A 21,290-nucleotide genomic window follows, 5' to 3' on the forward strand; every position below is an offset into this window, starting at 1 on the left:
CACCCCTCAAAGGCAGCTTCTGTACTTGGCGGTACTGATTACCCTCCCCAGCCTCCCCAGAAGGGAATCGCCCTCCCTCTGGTGGGTGCTTGGTCCCTTCCTGCTCTCTGGCATCTTCCAGGCTTTCCTGGTGACAGTGACACAAGGTCCCTCAGGTGGGGCGAGCCAGTCAGGAGGGGCCCAAGGGAGGAGCACCAGGCTGGCGGAGGGCACGTCCTGGGAGGCAGCCATCATCTGGTTCTACACTGCACTCCCATCTGCGTGCGCTGGTGACTGATCTGATTTTAAAAACACAGCCATGGAGACCCCGGCACACTGCATTTCCTCTACATTTATTGCAACGGCTAAATGATTAACAACATTCACAACTTCTTAGATCTTAAAAAACAGAAACAAAAGAAAACTTCCATTTTGTAACATCACAAATGTCTTCTAGGCTTTATCAAGGACCAAAAACACTACAATTCTCTAAGTGATTTCCAGTGATGGAAACAAGCCAGAGACAGTAAGCACCCAGAGTGGCGAGAGAGCACTTCCAGATGCCTGTTGTCCTCTTGGGGGTGACCCTGGAACTAGAACGACAGAAAAGACACTGTGACTTTGACACAGCTGTGCCACCACACATCACGCGCGACACAAGGATCCTGCAGAGCGGCCTCTGCAGACAGCAAGGGCAGCCTCGATTAAGAGGGAGGGGCTGGGGGCACGGAGGGCCAGTGGCATCTCCTCTATCCCGGCTGGCCGGCAGCTGGCAGCACGCACCATGCTCTGCTGGCTCCCGACACCTTCACTGCCCCAGCGCTGAATCCACAGGAGAGGCGTCCTCTGAGAGTGTAGGGAGCTTTCTAGGTTCAAGGAGGTGTGCCCTTTGGCCCCTGTCAAGGACTCATAGAACCATCTCAGCTCAAACTTGGAGGAGCGGCAGGAGGTGGGGGGCGGTCAGTGGCCACACGCCACAAATTCCTAAAGCATTTAACTTTTTAGTAAAATGAAGTGGAGAAAGTCAAGAATGAACACGCTAGGACAAAGCACATGGAATGGTCAGGGCGATGCTGGAGACAGCGCGCTTGATCCACGCTGCAGGTGTGTGCGCCTCGCTCGGGCCAATGGGCTGAGCCCCGCTCGGAGCTCCATCCATTCACCTGACCCACGGCCAACATGGAAGCTGTCAGAGGGGTCAGGAAAGGAGAAGGAGAGAGGAGAAGATGAACCCCCCGCACCTGTGGTTCCCCAAAACCAGCTCCACTCCAGGCCCCCACAGGCTGGTTCGTTCGATGGTTGGGTTATAAACCCAAGCCCCATCCTCCATGATGGCACCTCTACTGCCATAAAGATCTGCCAGTTGCCAAAGCTACAGAAGCCACTGGAAGCAAGCAGAGCCCCTGGGGGTGGTGGCACTGCAAGGTGACAGGGACCAGGCAGACAAGGAGCTGGGACCACAGCCTAGGAAGTCTGTGGCTTAAAGAAAGCCAGGATTTCTTTCTTTTTTTTTTTTGAGACAGAGTCTTGCTCTGTTGCCAGGCTGGAGTGCAGTGGCACAATCTCGGCTCACTGCAACCTCCGCCTCCCAGGTTCAAGTGATTCTCCTGCCTCAGTCTCCTGAGTAGCTGGGACTACAGGCGCCCACCACCACACCCAGCTAATTTTTTGCATTTTTAGTAGAGACAGGGTTTTACCATGTTGGCCAGGATGGTCTCGATCTCTTGACCTCGTGATCCACCTGCCTTGGCCTCCCAAAGTGCTGGAATTACAGGTGTGAGCCACCGCACCCGGCCTTTTTTTTTTTTTTTTTTTTTTTTTTTTTTTTTTTTTTGGAGATGGAGTCTTGCTCTGTCGCCCAGGCTGGAGTGCAGTGGCATGATCTCAGCTCACTGCAACCTCCGCCTCCCCGGTTCAAGTGATTCTCCTGCCTCAGCCTCCTGAGTAGCTGGGATTACAGGTGCCCGCTACCACGCCTGGCTAATTGTTTTGTATTTTTAGTAGAGACGGGGTTACACCACATTGGCCAGGCTGGTCTCAAACTCCTGACCTCAGGTGATCCACCCGCCTCAGCCTTCTACAGTGCTGGGATTACAGGCTTGAGCCACTGCGCCTGGACCAAAGCCAGGATTTCTTTACAGCCAATACAACTGGCATTTCCCGCTCAGTTCTGTGGCTGATGCCCTAGCCACTGCTGTGTCCTCTAATCCTGGGGTGTCAGGGGGATCCTAAGTTTTCCAGATTTTTGCCCATATTTAAAACTTCAACGCTCCTGCTTCACAAGGAAGGATGAGTGGATAACTGAGTGGAGTTACACGCAGTGGAGTGCTGGGGAATCTGGAGAGCGGCGGCGATCACATGCCTGGAAATAGAGCAGCTGCAGAGCCCACCCCAGGAGGAGCCTGCCTCTCCTTCCAAAGGCTGTAATAAGACAGCACTTGACGATGCTATACGTGCAAAAAGTGCAGAGTCTCAGAGGGTTTACAACCCCCATCCCTTTGTAACTGTAGTTTGCTTACACTGTGGATTCTAAAGAGACATGTAAATCTGGGGCCGATTTCATCTGTTTAATGATTACTCCCCACCCGATAGAGCTATTCTATACTGTTGCTAAAATTTCATTAAGTCTCTCAAGATGCATTGAAGAGATGAGACACCATGAATAACACATTCATCAACTCAAGTATGGCAACTGTTCAGAGAGCTTCAGAGCTTTGGTACCCGAGTACAGACTTGGTAATTACCGATTTGTCTCCCCCGTATAAATTCTGGCGAACAACGAGAAAACACCATCTGTGATCGTTTCCACATCACGTTTGCTAACAGAGCACTTCTGGAGAGCAATGGCCAGTCCAACTGGAAAACCAGCCAGAGGAGCTGGTCCTCAGCACTCACAGGCTGAGGTGCCTTTCGGGGGCAGCGCCACCTTCTGAAGGGGAACCAACACAGATTTGGAGGGGACTTGCTGCTAAAAGCATGTGAACAGAGAGGAGAGGCAAAAGCACATTGAAAATGGTGCATGTTTTTTTCTTTGAGAGAAAGAAAAGCCAGCGAAACCTCCGCCCCAGAGACTGCAGAGACGTTTGTTTTCATGTACACACCAAACCGTACTTGGGCACTGGCTCCAGGCCGATCCAGGGCAGGGATGATGTTTTAAGGGCAATTGCTGCTTCAAGGCTTATCTTTCACATCAGTGGTTTTGATCTATTCAGGAAGAGAATGATTTTGTTCAAAACTGAGGTGGAAATTAGGTGAGAGGGGCAACTAAAAAAAAAAAAAAAAAAGAGTAGAAAGATGAGGATATTTACAGGCCCAAGGCCCTGCAGAAGGAAAAGGATTTGAAGACCCTCACAAAGGGACACAGCCAACTGCCATCCTCTGTGGCGGTGGCTGTCACAGTCGCCCTTCCACTTGCATGACGGCAAGGCCCTCTGGACTAGGAACAGTCCGTTTGCTGGTCATGTTATGTGGTAGGTGGCCGTCATCTGTGAGAGAAAACTTGAGCAAGAGAAGAGACAGGCGTGGCCTATTTCCACACGTACATCCACAGAGGTCGGCCCGGAGGCCTTGAGGGGCTCACAGCCGGGGCGCCAGGCAGGCCATGCGCAGCTGCCCTTGGCCAGCGTGAGGTTTGCTCCTTCAGCAAACCTGGAAGGTAAGAATGGGGCATATCCACATCCAGAGACCCTTTTGTTTCCCTCACAGAATTTTGTGATTTTTTTGTGTGTGGCATTTTTGGGGGAGCAGGGAACATCAACTTTGTTGGGGGAAATTTCTCTGCATACCAGCACACCGGCGAGGGCAGAGGGCCTTACGTACTGGCCTGTGAACATACCTATTTGTTGGCCCGCTTGTGTCTGTACATCTGCATCATCCTCTGTCGGAACACATCGAATGTGTCTTCTTTGTGCTCCTGCCCGTCAGCACCCAACCCTTCCCCTTCCGAGGGGGTTCCCCTAGGGAGTGAAAAAGAGAGTCAGTTGTGCACCTGAGCCCAGCGCCTGGCATGCCAGGAACTGGGCATGGGCGCAAACAGTCCATGAGATACAGGTGTTTGGGACACACACTGAAACATCAAAGAAAGGGAAAATCAAGACGCGACTCACAGTGGAAACAAGGAGTACTCACCCTCGAAGAAGAGCTGGCTTTTGAGGGGGTGCCCAGAGGGCCCTTGTTACCTCGGAATGCCTTACCCAGCAGGGACTAAGCTCAGTATTAAATGAAATGCCTGCTGGATGTTATGATCGGGGTTTAATAAACTTTGGGCCCTGGCTGGCCCGGCTATGGGTTCCCGGGAATGGGAAAGTGGTTCCAGGCCGAAACTACACAGAAATACCACTTAGCTTTTATGATGGTAACAAATGTGGCCAAAATGACCAGGGCCAACAAGCTGGTTAAAAAATCTACACCAAGACAGAAAGGAGCCCTGTAAACACTTGCACATGTAAGTGATCAGCTTCTCATCTGAAGATGCCTTTTGTTTAAAAAACAAAAATCAACTGCCAGCTGTAAGCCATCTTGGCTGTGAGGGAGCCAAGCGTCAGGCTGCAGGTGGAAGGACTGAGGCCCCACCCACTCCCACCCCAGGCTGCCTGCTGCGTACACGCTGACCGGCTCCCGGATGCCCTTTCCGAGGGAGCCCAGGCCATGGCCCTCCTTCCAGCCCATCTTCTGCAGCATCTGGAAGCCCAGGTTCTTATCGGTCAGCTTCTGCTGGGCAAAGTCCAAGTCCTTGGGTTTCTAAGGAGAGAGGAAAGTCCAGGCATGTAGGCCACAGGGAGGTGCCTGGATCAAGGGTCTGTCCTAGGCTGTGCCTGGAGCCCCTCACCCCCAAATGCCCTCCTGAATCCCCAGATGCTCAGGCTCAAGCTCCAGTCACTTTTCCAGTTCTCTGCAACATCCCTGGGTGGGATGGAGCTTCTAAGTCAGAGGTCACTGGCCTGAGGTCAGTCCTGCCTCTCAGCTACCACTATAACCCTGGTGCCAAGACTGTGAGGAAAACTGGGTAAGGGAATGGCCAGTCCCGGGGTCAAGGAGTCAGTAGGAAGGCCCTCAGCGGAGCCCTGGATAAAGAAGGGTGACCCTGTGATGACCACAGGGCGCAGCCCGGGGAAGAGTGGGGGGCACCAGGGCACAGGCCTGGAGGCAGGATGGGGGCCAGACAGTGGGTGAGAACTGGCTGGCAGCACCCTCCCTGAACCACCCCAACATACCCCTCCCCCAGTGCTTCATTCACTCTCTGGCTGCGTTGTCTGTCTGTCCTCAGGACTGAGTTCTACTTGGACACTGGGGTCTGTGTCTAGCACAGAGCAGACCTCACTGAGAGCTAGCACAGCTGTGATTGCTCCTGTGGGTGGTGGGGAAGTGCAGCAATCTCTGGGCCACTAGATGGAGATCTGGGGACAGACAGGGCCCTGGGGCCTCTGGAGGAGGAGCCTGCAGGGCTCTAGCAGAAGGAATTTCTTTTCACTCATGAATATTCATGACACACTGCTGTGTGACAGAGCCCAGCTGGGCAGTCCAAGACCTTGCCAGGTATTCCTTGGCTCTTCACGAGTCAACTTGTGTGGGTGGCTGGGCGTGGTGGCTCATGCCTGTAATCTCAGCACTTTGGGAGGCCGAGGTGGGTGGATCACTTGAGGTCAGGAGTTCGAGACCAGCCTGGCCAACGTGGCAAAACCCCGTCTCTACTAAAATACAAAAATTAGCCAGGCATGGTGGCGGGCACCTGTAATCCCAGCTACTTGGGAGGCGGAGGCATGAGAATCGCTTGAACCTGGGAGGCGGAGGTTGCAGTGAGCCGAGATCGTGCCATTGCATTCCAGCCTGGGCAACACAATGAGACTGTCTAAAAAAAAAAACCAAAAAACAAACCTTGTGTGTGTTTTTTTAAAATATAGAGTCTTGCTATGTTGCCCAGGCTGGTCTCGAATTCCCGGCTTTAAGTGATCCTCCCACCTCAGTCTCCCCATTAACAGGAACTACAGGTATGTGCCACTGCACCCAGCTTTTGATGTTTTTTCTTTTCTTTTTTTTTTTTTTTAAGACAGAGTCTTGCTCTGTTGCCCAGGCTGGAGTGCACTGTTGCAATCTCAACTCATTGTAACCTCCGCCTCCTGGGTTCAAGCGATTCTCCTGCCTCAGCCTCCCAAGTAGCTGAGATTACAGGCCTGCGCCACTACGCCCAACTATTTTTGTATTTTTAGTAGAGATGGGGTTTCGCCATGTTAGCCATGCTGGTCTTGATCAAACTCCTGACCTCGGATGATCTGCCCGCCTCAGCCTCACAAAGTGCTGGGATTACAGGCATGAGCCACTGCGCCTGGCTGATGTATTACTTTAAGGCATTTACTGAACTACCTGGGGAGGCTGTGAGGGATCATGCGCTCTTGAGAGGGAGGGAGGAAGGTGCTGAGGAGGATCATGGTGGCTGGTGCTGGGGGTCTGAGCAGGGGACAGGTGGGAGTGGCTGGGAGAGGGTTAGATGAGCTTGGGCATGGGAAGCAGGGTGAGAAGGGCATGCTGAGTGCTGTGAGCTCAGGTCTTTGGGCAGTCAGCCCTCATCAGCTTAGCAACCTGCCCCATCATGTCATGCAGGCCTCACGAGGTACAATTCAATCAAAAGACAAATCCCCCCCATTGCCATCTGCGTTGAGGTGCCCAGGAATCAGCTTCCCTAACGTTAGGGGTGCATGTGGGAGTCACTCCAGAGACAAAGGAGCTTGGAGACAAGGCAGAAAAGGCTGAGCCTCGGGGAGCCAGGGGCTGGGAGAGGAAAGGGAGAAGGGAGAGAGCAGGGCCTCAGGTCGGGAGGGAGGGAGGAGAGAGCAAGTGTTCCCATAAGGAAGGCCTGAGCCCCTGGAGCTCCTGGGTCCTCAGTGTTCTCACCCTAGAAAGGGACAAAACAACCTGGAGAGGTGCCGAGAACTCAACATGCAGCAAGATGTAGGGGGTCAGAAACGGATACCCTAAGGCTGGGCGCGGTGGCTCATGCCTGTAGTCCCGGCACTTTGGGAGGCTAAGGTGCGTGGATCACGACGTCAGGAGTTTGAGACCAGCCTGACCAACATGGTGAAACTCTATCTCTACTAAAAATACAAAAATTAACCAGGTATGGTGGTGCGCGCCTGTAATCCCAGCTACTCCGGAGGCTGAGGCAGGAGAATCCCTTGAACCTGGGAGGCAGAAGTTGCAGTGAGCTGAGATCGTGCCATTGCACTCCAGCCTTGGCGACAAAGGGAGACTCCGTCTCAAAAAAAAAAAAAAAGAAAGAAAGAAAGAGATAGATACCCCGAATTACAGTACTTTGACAGGTAGGACTAAAGCAGCAGCCTCAAGATCCCTCCCAAAGCACAGGAGGAAGCTGTTTTCTTCAAGTTCCCTATCTACCTAGAAACTGGACTTGCCAAAGAAGAACACAAGGGCCTTGGATCCCTTCTCTGAAATGTCATTAACCAGAGTTGAAAACTCCTATCACACAGGAAGAGATAGAACATTAAACACCACACCTAGAGCCCAGACCACTGGCTGTTCTCTAGTCCCATTCAATTCTCAATGAGGATCATTCACAAGATGATGCCTGCCTCCATTCATCTCTCTTAAAATCATTTGCTTCCCCTCTAAAGTTACGTACAGCCTCCCATCTGCCCTCTCCCCTATGAAGAGGTATTTCAGCTTCAACCACCTGGCCCTTCTTTGAGTTTTCATACTGTTTTATATGGCTCCTGTGCTTATGCACGTGAATAAATATGTATAACTTTTTTGTTTCGAGACAGGATCTTGCTCTGTCACCCAGGCTGGAGTGCGGTGGCTCCATCATGGCTCACTGCAGTCTTGAACTCCAGGGCTCAAGTGATCCTCCTGCCTCGGCCTTCCAAAGTCCCGGGATTACAGGTGTAAGCCACCGCACCTGGACTGCATACCTCTTTTTATCCTGTTAATCTTCTTATTGTCAGTTCATTTCAACAGGCTTAGACTTGGACCTTCAAAGGCGGAGGGAAATTCCCTTTGTTCTCTTCAGCGGCATCTCCAAGGGTATTATATAAAGTAGCTGTGTGTGTGTGTATGCACGTGTGTATCTTGTGTGTGTGTGTGAGTTACTGGATGCAGGCGGCCCCTCCATAATGGCATGAGGTGGTCTTGGTGAGGTGGTGTGGGCAGAAGTTTCTCTGCAGGGCAGTTAAGGAGAGGAGGTATGAAGGGAGGAGCTATGCTATGGGCTGGGACAGGAAAAGGGGCACAAACAGTGAAGAGACACCCCTGCAAGCCAGGGGACACCAGACAGGACCTGCTATACTGGGGGGCCCCTTGCCACGAGAAAGTGGCCTGGAGAAAAGAGGTGACAGAACCCACCGGCTGAGATGAGAAACCGGGGCATCCTTCAGGCCCTCCTGGGAGCTGTGCACGACCTGGGCCCTGGGATGACGGGTAGGGAAGGAAGGGGAAAGGCTGGTCATGGCAGGGCACAGGGGTCCCCAGAGGGCAGGTCTGCACTCTTTTCCCTTTCAGGAAGGCTGCTTGGAGGTGCAGCGGGAGGAAGAGGGGTTGGCTCAGCCTGGAAGTTTCTTTGTGAATGTTTTAATCTGTGTTTAACAGTCATGATGGTGGTTTCCTGGACAGCTGGAGGAAAGCCAAGCCCTGTGGGTGAGGTGGAGGTGTGCAGAGGAGAGCTGCAGCCACCACGGCCTCCCTTCCACCCACAGTCACTGGCAGAAAGGAGGACAAGTGCAGAACCCCAAGGAGACAGCAGCACGTGCAGGACACCCACCAGGAACCGCGTTCAGTTTAATCCTCACCGTACCTCCTACCTGCTGGGTAAGTGTGGCCATCCCATTTTACAGACAAACCCATGGCTCGGGGGTTACACGCCAAGGTTACAAAACTACTCGGTGGCAGGGCTGAGCTAGAGTACAGCTGTGCCTGACGCCAAGGCCCTGCTGTGCCCTCATCTGGCCATGCCCTTATCCAGGCCACACAAAGGGGCACCAGATGCCAGCTCAGCCTAAAACCTGGCATATCAGTAAGGACTATGAGCTCTGGACTCGGGAAGGTCCCTCCTTCCTGCCATAATTGGGGTCAGACTGACCTAGGTCACTCGGAAGGGGTTGGAAGCAACATGGCACTACCTGACACCAGCAGAGCGACCTCGCCTGGCTCCCTGCCCTCCTCCCTGACCATGAAGGACCAGTGAAGTCTCTCCGCATGTATCCCAGGTGATCCTGCTCGCCCCCAGCACTGTGTCCCCCAGGCCATCTGCAGTGTACCTGCCCCCTTTCCATAACCTGGCTCCAGGTCAGTGAATGGCAGTTCTGTCCCTCTTCTGCCCAAGCTGACTACCCTGGGGTCACCTGGACTCCTGGCTTTTGCACACCCAGCCCACAAGCAGGTGTCACCCACTCCATCTTCACCCCTTCTCGTTGCTCCTCATGCCCTGGTCCAACTGTCTTAAGTTTGAGCCTCCTCCTGGTTCCTGCCCACAGGCTGCTCTCCACCCTAGTGGCCACGTCCATGACGGGTCCCAGAGGGACCCTCCCTTCCCTGAGAAAGGGCCACAGCATTAACATCTGTTGAGGTCCTGTGTGACCACCCCCCGGATTCCTCTGCTGCCACAAAGGCCTCTTGCTGCCCCAGCCTCTCTACGGAGGCTGTGCCCTTCTCAGATCTCTACACTGTTTCTCCTCAGCTCCTCCAGGCTTGTGCCAATGTCATCTGCAAGAGAGACCTCCCTTGGCTTTCCCAATTCAGCGGCATCCCCTCGACCCCACCTTACTCTCCCTCTCTTTGACCTGCTTCTCTTTCCCACAGCATCCCCCGGACTGCCTCATCCATTTCTCTTTCACTGCTGGCCCTGCTTGCTGCTGCCTCCAGGTGGACAGTCGGGACCTGGCACGTAGGAGGTGCTGACCGCACATACCACGCTCTGCTTACTAGCAGATTACTGCACTCTCTTCACCACCCTTCCAGTCTACTAAGCTTGAAAGTTTTTATGTTTTATTTTTTAAGGAGACCAGGAGGAGACATAGGTCTCACTATGTTGCCCAGGCTGGCCTCAAACTCCTGGGCTCAAGTGATCCCCGTCTTGGCCTCCCAAAGCACTGGGATTACAGGCGTGAATCAGTGCACCTGGATAACTTGAACTTTTTTTTTTGAGACAGGCTCTCAGTCTGTCTCCCAAGCTGGGGTGCAGTGGTGCAATCAGCTCACTGCAGCCACGGCCTCTCAGGCCCAAATGATCCTTTCACCTCAGCCTCCAGAGTAGCTGGGACCACAGGCATGCGCCACTATGCCCAACTAATTTTTGTATTTTTTGCAGAGACAGGGTTTTGCCTATTGCCCAGGCTGGTCTTAAACTCTTGGGCTCAAGCGATCTGCCCACTTCGACCTCCTAAACTGCTGGGATCACAGGTGTAAGCCACCCAATCAGCCTTAGCTTGAACTTTTTTTTTTTTTTGAGACGGAGTCTGGCTCTGTCGCCCAGGCTGGAGTGCAGTGGTGCAATCTCGGCTCACTGCAAGCTCTGCCTCCCAGGTTCACACCATTCTCCTGCCTCAGCCTCCCTAGTGGCTGGGACTACAGGCACCCGCCACCACGCCCGGCTAATTTTTTGTATTTTTAGTAGAGACGGGGTTTCATCGTGTTAGCCAGGATGGTCTCGATCTCCTGACCTCGTGATCCACCCGCTCCTGCCTCCCAAAGTGCTGGGATTACAGGTGTGAGCCACCACGCCCGGCCTAGCTTGAACTTCTTAAGGGCCAAAACATTATCTCATTTATCTCTCAAATCCCACTGCATCCATTACAGGGATCTCAACTATCCATTACACAGATGAATTACTAGTCTATGCTTTGGACAAAGGCAAAACAGTTTTCAAAAGCCCTCCCAAGAGAAAAGTCTCTGTTGTGTTTTACACATTAATACCTCAGTTTGAAATGTGAGCACAGCTTAATCACAAGCTGCAGCATCCTTTGGAATTTCAACAAATTCTAACCAACTATACTTTGAGGACTACAAATGATTACGCTCACCTTCTTTTTGGACATGGGACGACCCCGAGGCCTGTCATAGGCAATTCGAACTGGTTCATGGACTAGAAGACAAAAGAAAGAGACACATACACATACACATACACATACACGTGCTTTTCCTAAATTACTTAGAGACTGAAGGTCTTGCAGTCTATTTTGGCTAACAGTTCTCTGATGACAGAAGGTGTCCTAGGCTCTATATGGCAGCTGCTGAGCCCCAGCTCCTCTCAGGAACGAACATGTATGACCCCTGGAGTGAGCAGAGACGGGACACGCTCAGGGTAGGCAGCTTGGGCCATAGTGAAGGGTTCACTGAGGGGTGTCTTGCTTTTGGAAAGTCTATTCAAACCTAAGAGTCCCCACATTTATAACAAAAGATCCAATACATGGATTATTTTCCATGATTACAGAAATATATTTTGCTTCAACAAACCAACTATTTGTGATACTGTGCCCTCCTAGTTTATCTGTAGCTAATTCACTGGGAAATAATTAAAGTCTGGGCCAGGCGCAGTGGCTCATGCCTGTAATCCCATCACTTTGGGCGTCCGAGATGGGTGGATCACCCAAGGTCAGGAGTTCGAGACCAGCCTGGCCCACATGGCGAAACCCCGTCTCTATTAAAAGTACAAAAACTAGCCAGGCATGGTGGCGGGCGCCTGCAATCCCAGCTATTCAGGAGGCTGAGGCAGGAGAGTAACTTGAACCCAGGAGGCAGAGGTTGCAGTGAGCCGAGATTGCGCCACTGCACTCCAGCCTGGGAGACAAGAGCAAGAGTCCATCTCAAAAAAAAAAAAGAATTAAAGTCTGCCTAAAACTTTCTAGTAAAAAACAACGATGCTTCTCATATAGAGGACCAAATCATATCATTTTATTTTATTTTTTATGAAAGGGAGATTAGCAAGTCTGTTCTTTTTTTTTTTTTTTTGAGACACAGTTTCGCTCTTGTTGCCCAGGCTGGAGTGCAGTGGCGTGATCTTGGCTCACTGCAACCTTCACCTCCCAGGTTCAAGCGATTCTCCTGTCTCAGCCTCCCGAGTAGCTGGGATTACAGGCATGCACCACCACGCCTTGCTAATTCTGTATTTTTAGTAGAGATGGGATATCTCCATGTTGGTCAGGCTGGTCTCAAACTCCCGACCAAAGGTGATCCTCCCGCCTCGGCCTCCCAGAGTGCTGGGATTACAGGTGTGAGCCAGCACACCCGGCGCAGGTCTGGTTTTATTTCATCAACTACCCAAAGAACTGAGAGCTTCTAAAGCGGAAATAAGAAACTCCACTCCCCCCAAGAAGAGCATACATAACAAGCACTCTGATACACTACCTGCCATCCATGACAAGTTTAATTATTTACTTCATTTTTTTTACATTAAATTTCTTTTTTCTTGTAAAGATTAGGTCTGGCCATCTTGCCCAGGCTGGTCTCAAGCTCCCGGGCTCAAGCGATCCTCCTGCCTCAGCTCCACTAAGCTGGGATTACAGGCACGAGCCACTGCGCCCGGCCCCATGAGAAGTTTTGAAGGATGGTAACGGTTATAGTAGAATGGTTAGCATTTCACTGCAACACCAAATTTTTCAAACACAAAACATGAGGACTATTCCAAAGCAGGAAAAACCATAAGGCCACTGTCACATGTAAATATGACTGTCTGAATGATGTAGAACACACAGGTGACTGTTTAACACAGTCCCACAATGGGGCACCATTCACTACAACTTCACACATAGGTTTTGCAGCAGAAGTCCCATGTGAAAGCATGGTCCAGGCCTGACTGTGGGCAGAACAGCTTGGAGGGCATGGGGGGCACAGGAGTCATCTGGGCCACGGCCTGCCCATCAAAACGCCACATGCGATGCAATTCTATGTACTGACAGACTAGGAAAGATAGAATACCTGGGGCTTGGAAAACAGTGGTTGCTGGGGCTGAATCAGGCAGAGGACTGCAATGGGACAAGAGACCCGTTCTGGGAACAGGCTTCAGCTCTGCTGTACTGGTGGGTTCAGGCCTCTGCACAGTCAACAAAACTCAAATGGTCCACTTGAAAAGGGTGCGTTTCATTGCTGGTAAACTATACCTCAAGAACCCAGAACCTCCCCACAGGAGAGCAGGAGATGACCTCCCATGGCCGAGGCAGGTCCCACTGACCACTGCCTGGGACCACCCCTGCTCTGTTCCCATCTCACTGTCATGACATGAAGCAGCTTATCAGCACCCTGGGCCTTCCAGGGGCTCAGAAGGGCCCCCAGCTGACAAAGTCACAGGCAAGAAAACAGCTGAGATGACCCAGGCCCATCCCCTCCACAGTTGGGGATGCCCTGACCTGAATCTAGGCAGTCAGGGAAATGTCCAGCAGCAAGTAGAGTGCCAGAAGCCACAGGGTAGCAAGGAAATATGTCCTTAGAGCAATGCCTTCAGACCACCGGGAAACGAGTGTCAGCTCACATTTTGGAGTGGTGCACAAAACTCTTTTGGATTAAAATGTCTCCACCTGTCTCTTCTAACTCTCACAGCCCACCAACCAAGAACTGTGCTGGAGGCAGCTGTGCTGACAGGCAGGCACTCACCTTTTGGCTCCTGGATGAGACACACTCTCTTGGGAGCTGGAATCATGCCAACCTTCAATGACTTGCTGCTGATCCTCTTCCGGGGGAAGCAGGTACCTGAGGAGGCCTGTGACAGGGCAGGTGCTCCAGCCAGGTCATCCTCGGCAGCCTCGCCAGGAAGGCCGTCGGCAGGGGTGCTGCCCTCAGACTTGCCCGCCCCTCCGGAAGCAGGGGTCTCCTCTCCCCCATCCTCATCGTCCTCGTCCTCCTCCTCAGGCATCACCTCTGGGCTCTCCAGCTCAGCCTCCCGCGGAGGGGGCTCGTCTTCAAACTCTCCTTCCCCTTCCATGAGGTCCACGGGGCTCTCCTGAGAACCCGCGGTGTCACCGCCACCAGTGTGAAGGTTGTGCGGAGATGACGTGAAACAAATTGATGGACATAGTTCAAACACTTTCTTTCGATAGAATTTGAAAGCAGAACTATTTTGGTCATGTAGAAACCTGGGGCACAGAGGAAATATACTGGGTAACCAGATGGAATCTCTGAACATTTTTATTTGCTGAAACTGCTGGGATTGTACCAAGGAAGGTGGAGGTGGGACAAGGGAAAGAATAACCTGACCGCTCTCTACGCAGCTATGGCTTGATGGTGCAGCCTCTCAACGATAGAAAATTTGAGGAGTACTAGTAACTTAATAAGGAGCTAGAATTCAAGAAGCCTAACTGCTTTCCAGGGGAGAGAGGCGGACGAACAAGGTATGCAGGGCTTGGGAAAATGCTGGAATAGAGATCTGGCCTGAGACCCATCTCACCCTTTCTGGTTACGTCACTGGCCTCTCTGGGCCTCCATGTGCCCATTTTGACTCTGGTTCCTCCCACGTATGAGAAGCATGGAGAGATGCCAGGAGGAGCTGCACAGTTACTGCTGGAACATGTGCACCATGGAGCTGTGAGGTGCCCCCTGAGGAGGCTCCTCACCCCTAGCACTTCCCGCTCTGGGGCCTGCAGTCCACCTACATGGGCGTGGAGATGAGGCCTCTCTGTGCCTCAGGGGTCTGGTGGCCACCTTGACTTGTAACCACAGCTATGAAGCTGTGGCTGGTATGAGAAACTTAAAACACTCCCAAAAGCACCAAAGTCCACTTGGACCAAAGGAAAAATGGCCTTCGTAAGGCAACTCAACCTCATAAATGTGCCAAGTCCCTCCAGTTAGCATATTAATATATCCCAATAAAATCCTGTTCTGAATCAGGGCAAGATGGTTCTAAAGTTCATAAAGAAAAATAATATGTAAGAGTATCTGGGAAAACTCTGAACAAGACTCATAAGGGGTTCCAGCCCCACCAAGCACTACAAAATGCCCCAAAGCCTCTAGAGTTAAACAGCATAGTAGTCCATAAGGCAGACCAAAGGAACAGAATAGAAAGACCAGAAACCCAGCATTCAATTAAGGTAACCTCTCAAACTACTGCGAAAAAGGGGTGGGTCTTTCAAAGAATGGTATTGGAAATAAAGCTGGACGGCTTTATAATTATTTATTATTATACATTTTTAGAGATGGGGTCTCACTCTGTCGTCCAGGCTAGAGTGCAGTGGTGTGATCACAGCTCACTGCAACCTCAAACTCCTGGGCTCAAGAAATCTTCCTACATCAGCCACCCAAGTAGTTAGGACCACAGGCAATGCCACTATACCAGGCTAACACAGACACACACACATACACACACCACACACACACACACAACTGAATATCAGCGGAAACAAATGAATCTGGGCCGGGCATGGTGGCTCATGCCTCCCAGCACATTTTGGGAGGCTGAGGCAGGCGGATCACCGAGGTCAGGAGTCCAAGACTAGCCTGGCCAACATGGTGAAACCCCATCTCTACTAAAAATACAAAAATTAGCTGGGTGACACCTGTAATCTCAGCTACTTGGGAGTCTGAGGCAGGAGAATCGCTTGAACCCGAGAGGCAGAGGTTGCAGTGAGCCGAGATCGCGCCACTGCACTCCAGCCTGGGCGACAGAGTGAAATCCCATCTCAAAAATAAATAAACAAATAAAACGGATTGTATGACAACTTTATAACATAACCACACCCACAAAATGGATTAACTCAATGAGCTTGAGCACATTAGAATTACAATTTTTCTAAAGGAAAAAGAAACACAAAGTCATCTTGGCTCATTTACAAGCATGGCTGGATAGCGTCCAACACCTTGTCCAGTACCGTGGTCAGGATCCAGGGCTCTCCCTCCAGGGAAGGACAGGACAGAATCCTGAAGGACACTGCTCAGAAAAGGCTGTCACAGATGGGGAGGAATCACCCAAAACCCAACAAGTACTACAGCCCAAGTACCCAGGCTAATGCAAAATTCTCCTTTAAACTGTACTTTTCATTGAAAAAAAAGAAAAAGAAAACGACTGATGGGATGCCCCCAGCTGCCCTGCACTGAGCTGTCCTCCTTATCCAACCCTGCCAGAGGAAATCCCACATACACAGTGGACAGGCCTGACCCCAAGGTCTACAGGGCCCAGAAGCTCCCCAAGGCCACCACTGCCTGTAAAAGGAAAACCTGACTGTAAGCCTGGTCAGGCCTCCCGTCTGTAGGTAGTCAGTGCCCCACGAGGCAGGTGGTACCTTAGTGCAGGACCCAGTCATAAGCCAAGGCTGCGGAGGGGAGTAGGGTTTGGCTTGTGCAATCAGGTCCCAAACAAGTTGAAAGAGTATGTTCTGTCACCACTGAATCCCATAAATGCACTGAGAAATGCACGTTTTCAACTGTAATTTTAACTGGATGAAGGCATGACTGTCCAACAAGCTGGGACCAGCACAAGGAGTTGAGAGCCCCCTCAGTAGGGTTCTGGCTCAGTAATGGGAAGATGGGTGCCTCCCACTGGCAGCCTTTCTCTGGAGGAGGCATCTCAGATCACCCTGGGGAAAAACTCCAGGGGCAGTGCCGGCTCTTTGCCCAGGTTTTCTCGCCTACGGGTTGCATGCTTTTGAACCGAGCTCCACCTATCCGAGGAATGGAGAGGGCAAAGGTACCTGCTCCCAGCATGAGCACACCACGTTATCCCTGTGTAGAAGTGCCTGCTGTCCAGACCTGGGCAAGGGCCGACTATCACTACTATCACGCAGTGAGCAGCAAATCCTCACCTCTCTCCCCTCCCCTGGCCAACTCCTATTTAGCCTTTGGATGCAGATTAAATGTCCCTCTGGGGAGGCTTTTCCTGATGCCCCAGATGAAGGCAGGTCCCCTAGAACAGATTTTTTTTTTCTTTTTGAGATGGAGTTTTGCTCTTGTTGCCCAGGCTGGAGTGCAATGGCACGATCTTGGCTCACTGCAACCTCCGCCTCCCGAGTAGCTGGGATTACAGGCACCCGCCACCACGCCCGGCTAATTTTTTTTTCGTATAGAGACGGGGTTTCACTATGTTGGCAAGGCTGGTCTCAAATGCCTGACCTCATGATCCACCCGCCTCAGCCTCCCAAAGTGCTGGGATTACAAGCATGAGCCACCGCACCTGGCCTTTTTTTTTTTTTTTTCTTTGGCGATGAAGTCTCGCTCTGTTGCCCAGGCTGGAATGCAGTGGCTCAATCTCAGCTCACTGAAACCTCCGCCTCCCGGGTTTAAGCGATTCTCATGCCTCAGCCTCCCGAGCAGCTGGGATTACAAGTGCTTGCCACCATGCCCGGCTAATTTTTGTATTTTTGTAGAGATGGGGTTTTAGCATGGTGGCCAGGCTGGTCTCGAACTCCTGAACTCAGGTGATTAGAACAGATCTTTCTCCCTCAGGACCCTGGCTCAGCTGAAGTGAAGTCATGACTTACTCCTGGTATAACCCCCATGGTAGGAATGCATTGGCCAGGCTGTGGGCTGGCTCAGGACATGCTTGCGGCGTGAACACAATCAAATCTAAAGGGTGTAATGACCAGTTGCAGTGGAGCACACCTGTGGTCCCAGCTACTCTGGAGGCTGAAACAGGAAGATCACTTGAGCCCAGGAATTCGAATCCAGCCTGAGCAACATCCTTAGATGTTGTCTCTTTGAGAAAGAAAAAGATGTGATGAGACCCGGGGGGTACGTACCACAGGTCAGGGTTATCGGTGCTGTTTTCTATGCTGAATTGTTCGATCTCTGGTCCCACCTGGGCAACAAATCTAGCCAGTTTCTCTGCAGTCTCCATTGTCTTCATGTCAACTACAAAACATAAAGCACCTGTCAGGCATGACTTCTGAGCTGCTGCTCCCCGTGTAAACACTGCAGGGTTGTGGAGGCTGATTATAAAGATGGCCTGCATGTCCCCTCCCTGTAGCCTTGCCCTTCACCACATGTGGACTCTTTGTCACCAAGAAGTGAACTCTGTGTATCCCCACCTTGAATGAGGGCTGGTCCTGGGACTCACATCAGCTATAGAATGTGGTGGAAAAGCCCATTGCCAGTTCCAAGCCTGGGCCTTGGAGGACTTGAGTACTTCCACTGTCTCTCCTGAAGCCCCAATCCCAACTGCCAGGTGAACAAACATGGGCTGGCTGCTGGGGGGATGACAGGCATGTGGCCCAGCCACACCATCATCTCAGCTGACAGCCTGGACACCTGCCGCTGACCGCAGACATGTGTGGGCTAGCTCAGCAGATGACCAGGCCACTGGCAAATTCACAATACCGGACGCCTCCTGGTTTGTTTGTTTGTTTTTGAGACGGAGTCTTGCTCTGTCGCCCAGGCTGGAGTGCAGTGGTGAGATCTTGGCTCACTGCAACCTCTGCCTCGCGGGTTCAAGCGATTCTCCTGCCTCAGCCTCCCGAGTAGCTGGGACTACAGGCACGTGCCACCACGCCCAGCTAATTTTTTGTATTTTTAGTAGAAATGGGGTTTCACCATGTTGCCCAGGCTGGTTGCAAACTCCTGAGCTCAGGCAATCCGCCCGCCTTGGCCTCCCAAAGTGCTGGGATTACAACTGTGAGCCACCACGCCCAGCTGATGCCTCCTGTTTTAAGCCACAGTTTGGAATGGCTCACGACACAGCAACACCTAAATAATGCAGCAGTCGTGGACATTTTTTTGCCCTCTCCTTCCCACTTAGTGCTTAGGAAGCACTGGCCAGAGAGCAGGCCTGTGGTACAGAGAGAAAGAAACAGCTAAGGTGACAGAAGAAACAGAAGGGGTGAAGTTAGTCGATTCAGAGGAAGCAGTGCAGGTCAGTGAACCCCAAGAACAGGAACTGTGGAGACCCTGGGGATGAGGAGGCAGAATGAGAGAACAAGGCAGCCCTGAAGACTATCAAGGGAGGCCAGGATATAACAGGACACGGGATCCCAAGTTCAGGCAACACACCGCCCACGGCCCCAGCAGCAGAACCCTGTCGGGGAGCACAGAGGCACGGGGCAGCACCTCATACCAGCTCCGCTCTCAGAAGAGGAGGAGGGAGCTTCAGGACTCGCATGCAGCTCTCTTGAGAAAGCAAGAGAGAAACCGCCAACATGTACACTTGTCCTGGCCAGGTCCCTAGAGCTTTTATCCACTGCCTTGCCTAGATTGCAGGCCCCCCCAATTCTAAAGAGACCCTGGAGATGGGAGAGTAGGGACTGGGGCCCAGAGGAGGGGAACAGGAGTGAGCACCCACTGTCAGCAGATGGGCAGGGAGAAGAGGTCTGAGGTGCTTCAGAGATGTCCACTCCTGCTGGCTTGGGGGATGGGCCTGAGGCTTCTAAGCTGGGGGCCTGAGGAGAAGGTCCGACTGGGTCTGGCGGGCAGTCCTTGGCAGCATCATTTCTGTCTGGCAGGGATGGTTTTGCCTGTGAGAGGCCTGGAGCCTGCCGGCCGTGGTGTTTCAGCCTGGTGCCTGAGGATAGGAGGGTCTGGGTCCCGGTGGTCGCTCTCCTCGCCTTCCAGCCCCGGAGCCCTTGAGCACGGAGGAGCCCCCGCCGCTGCCACGGAAGGAGTTTCTTCTTGAGGTTGCGGACAGCCCGGGCGTACAGCATCGCCCGCACCGCACACTCTGCCGAGGTCGGCTTCTGGTCGGCTCCTCGCAAGTTCTGGCTCATCCGCTGCATTTCTGCCAACTTCAGCTTGTAATATTTATACTCCAGACTATTTTCATCAGACAAAAACCTACATAACAAAACAAGCATAATGGGACATTTATGAAAACACCACCAGGTCCCAAATTGTTCCTGCAAACACAAACCCTTTCTAAGTGGCCAACTCCTCACTGTCCTCTGCTGTCTCAGAGGCTCTGCCTGGCTCTACTGAGGACCCAGAACTAGGCCCAAGACAGCTGCCCTGCTAAGAGTGACCACAGGGCAATCGGGAGTTTGAACTAAGTTCCTCCTTGATTTCCATCAGCAGCAGCCATGAGGGAGCTCCCAGCTCATGATGGCCTGGAAACACAAACCAGTCACCCTGGAGCCATAGCACCCTGGCAGGCAGAATTGACACCTTTTAAATGGCCCAGCCAGGATGAGTGCTCGGTGAGCTTTTGACTGCATCAAGGAAAGTGTGATGTGAACCATAAGAGAACATTAACCAAGGAGCCTGCGCCCCAGGTGTGAAATCTTATGACCCAGTCATCATGATGAGAACAGTAAAGAGAAGGTTGAGCTACATGTACTAACACAGAAAAATATTCAGCTGGGCGTGGTGGCTCACACCTGTAATCCCAGCACTTCGAGAGGCCGAGGCGGGAGGATTGCTTGAGCCCAGGAGTTCAAGACCAGTCTGGGCAACAAAACAAGATCCCATTTCCACAAAATAAAAAAATTAGCCAGTGTGGTGGTGCATGCCTGTAGTCTCAGCTACTCTGGAGGCTAAGGTGGGAGGATCACTTGAGCCCAGGAAGTCGAGAGGCTGTGGTGAGCTGTGAATGCACCACTGCACTCCAGTCTGGGCAACAGAGCAAGACCCTGTCTTTAAAAAAAAAAAAAAATCCTTCTCCTTCTAGTGTCTTTACTTTTGCATCATTTTCCTTCTAGTTTCATGAGTTGATTACAGCTCACCGCAGCCTCGACCTTCTGGGTTCAGGTGATCCTCCCACCTCAGCCTCCCCAGTAGCTGGGACTACAGGCGCGCACCACCACGCCTGGCTAATTTTTGTATTTTTGGTTGAGAGGACATTTCACCATGTTGCCTAGGCTGATCTCAAACTCTTGGGCTCAAGTAGCCACACGTCTCAGCCTCCCAAAGTGCTGGGATTACAGGTGTGAGCTACTGCACCTGGCCCACTATTTCTAATAAATTCACCTGAAGTCACTCTTCCTCTTAAGTATTTTTATGACTGCATCTGGTATATAATGTTCTTCTTGCCACTTCCTTCTAAATTGCTTCTAATTTCAGTTCTGATTACCCTTCACTCAAAAGTTATTCAGAAACGTGTTTTATTTTGGTTGTTGCTGGTTTCTAGTTTGCTGTATTGGCATAATGTGGCCCATGTGAGTTTCCTGGGTGTGCTGTGATTTTCTCTGTGATTTCATACATAACAAACTTTTAAGATGGGTGTGGTGGCTCACGCCTGTAATCCCAGCACTTTGGGAGGCGGAAGCAGGTGGGTCGCTTGAGTCCAGGAGTTCAAGACCAGTCTGGACAACATGGCGAAACCCCATCTCTTTAAAAATAAATAAATAAATAAATAACCACCCCACAAAAAACATAACAGACTTTTGTGAATATTTGATTTCAGTTTGTGTTAAAGAAGAATATTGCTTAGTAAGTATGGCAGTATTTCAGGTGGCTTTCAGATTGTT

General features: G+C 51.7%; 1 protein-coding gene across 22 annotated transcripts in view; it reads right to left on the reverse strand.

Moving 5' to 3' along the window:
• Nucleotides 1-316: 316 nt before the first annotated feature.
• SUGP2 (SURP and G-patch domain containing 2) overlaps nucleotides 317-21,290 on the reverse strand; it is a 42,613-nt gene continuing 21,639 nt past the window's right edge. For 4 of the 22 annotated variants that reach the window (XM_054539974.2, XM_054539970.2, XM_024238272.3 and 1 more), the window contains 5 exons: nucleotides 19,175-19,662; nucleotides 17,640-17,751; nucleotides 13,570-14,048; nucleotides 11,004-11,065; nucleotides 3,942-4,719 (listed from right to left, as the gene is read on the reverse strand). In XM_054539974.2, coding sequence (XP_054395949.2) covers nucleotides 4,432-4,719; nucleotides 11,004-11,065; nucleotides 13,570-14,048; nucleotides 17,640-17,751; nucleotides 19,175-19,662 — 1,429 coding nt within the window. In that variant the 3' untranslated portion in view covers nucleotides 3,942-4,431. The other 18 variants (XM_054539976.2, XM_009253018.4, XM_054539972.2 and 15 more) reach the window with 10 other exon arrangements.

Source organism: Pongo abelii, chromosome 20 (genome assembly GCF_028885655.2).
Source record: "Pongo abelii isolate AG06213 chromosome 20, NHGRI_mPonAbe1-v2.0_pri, whole genome shotgun sequence".
Taxonomy (NCBI): Eukaryota; Metazoa; Chordata; class Mammalia; order Primates; family Hominidae; genus Pongo; species Pongo abelii.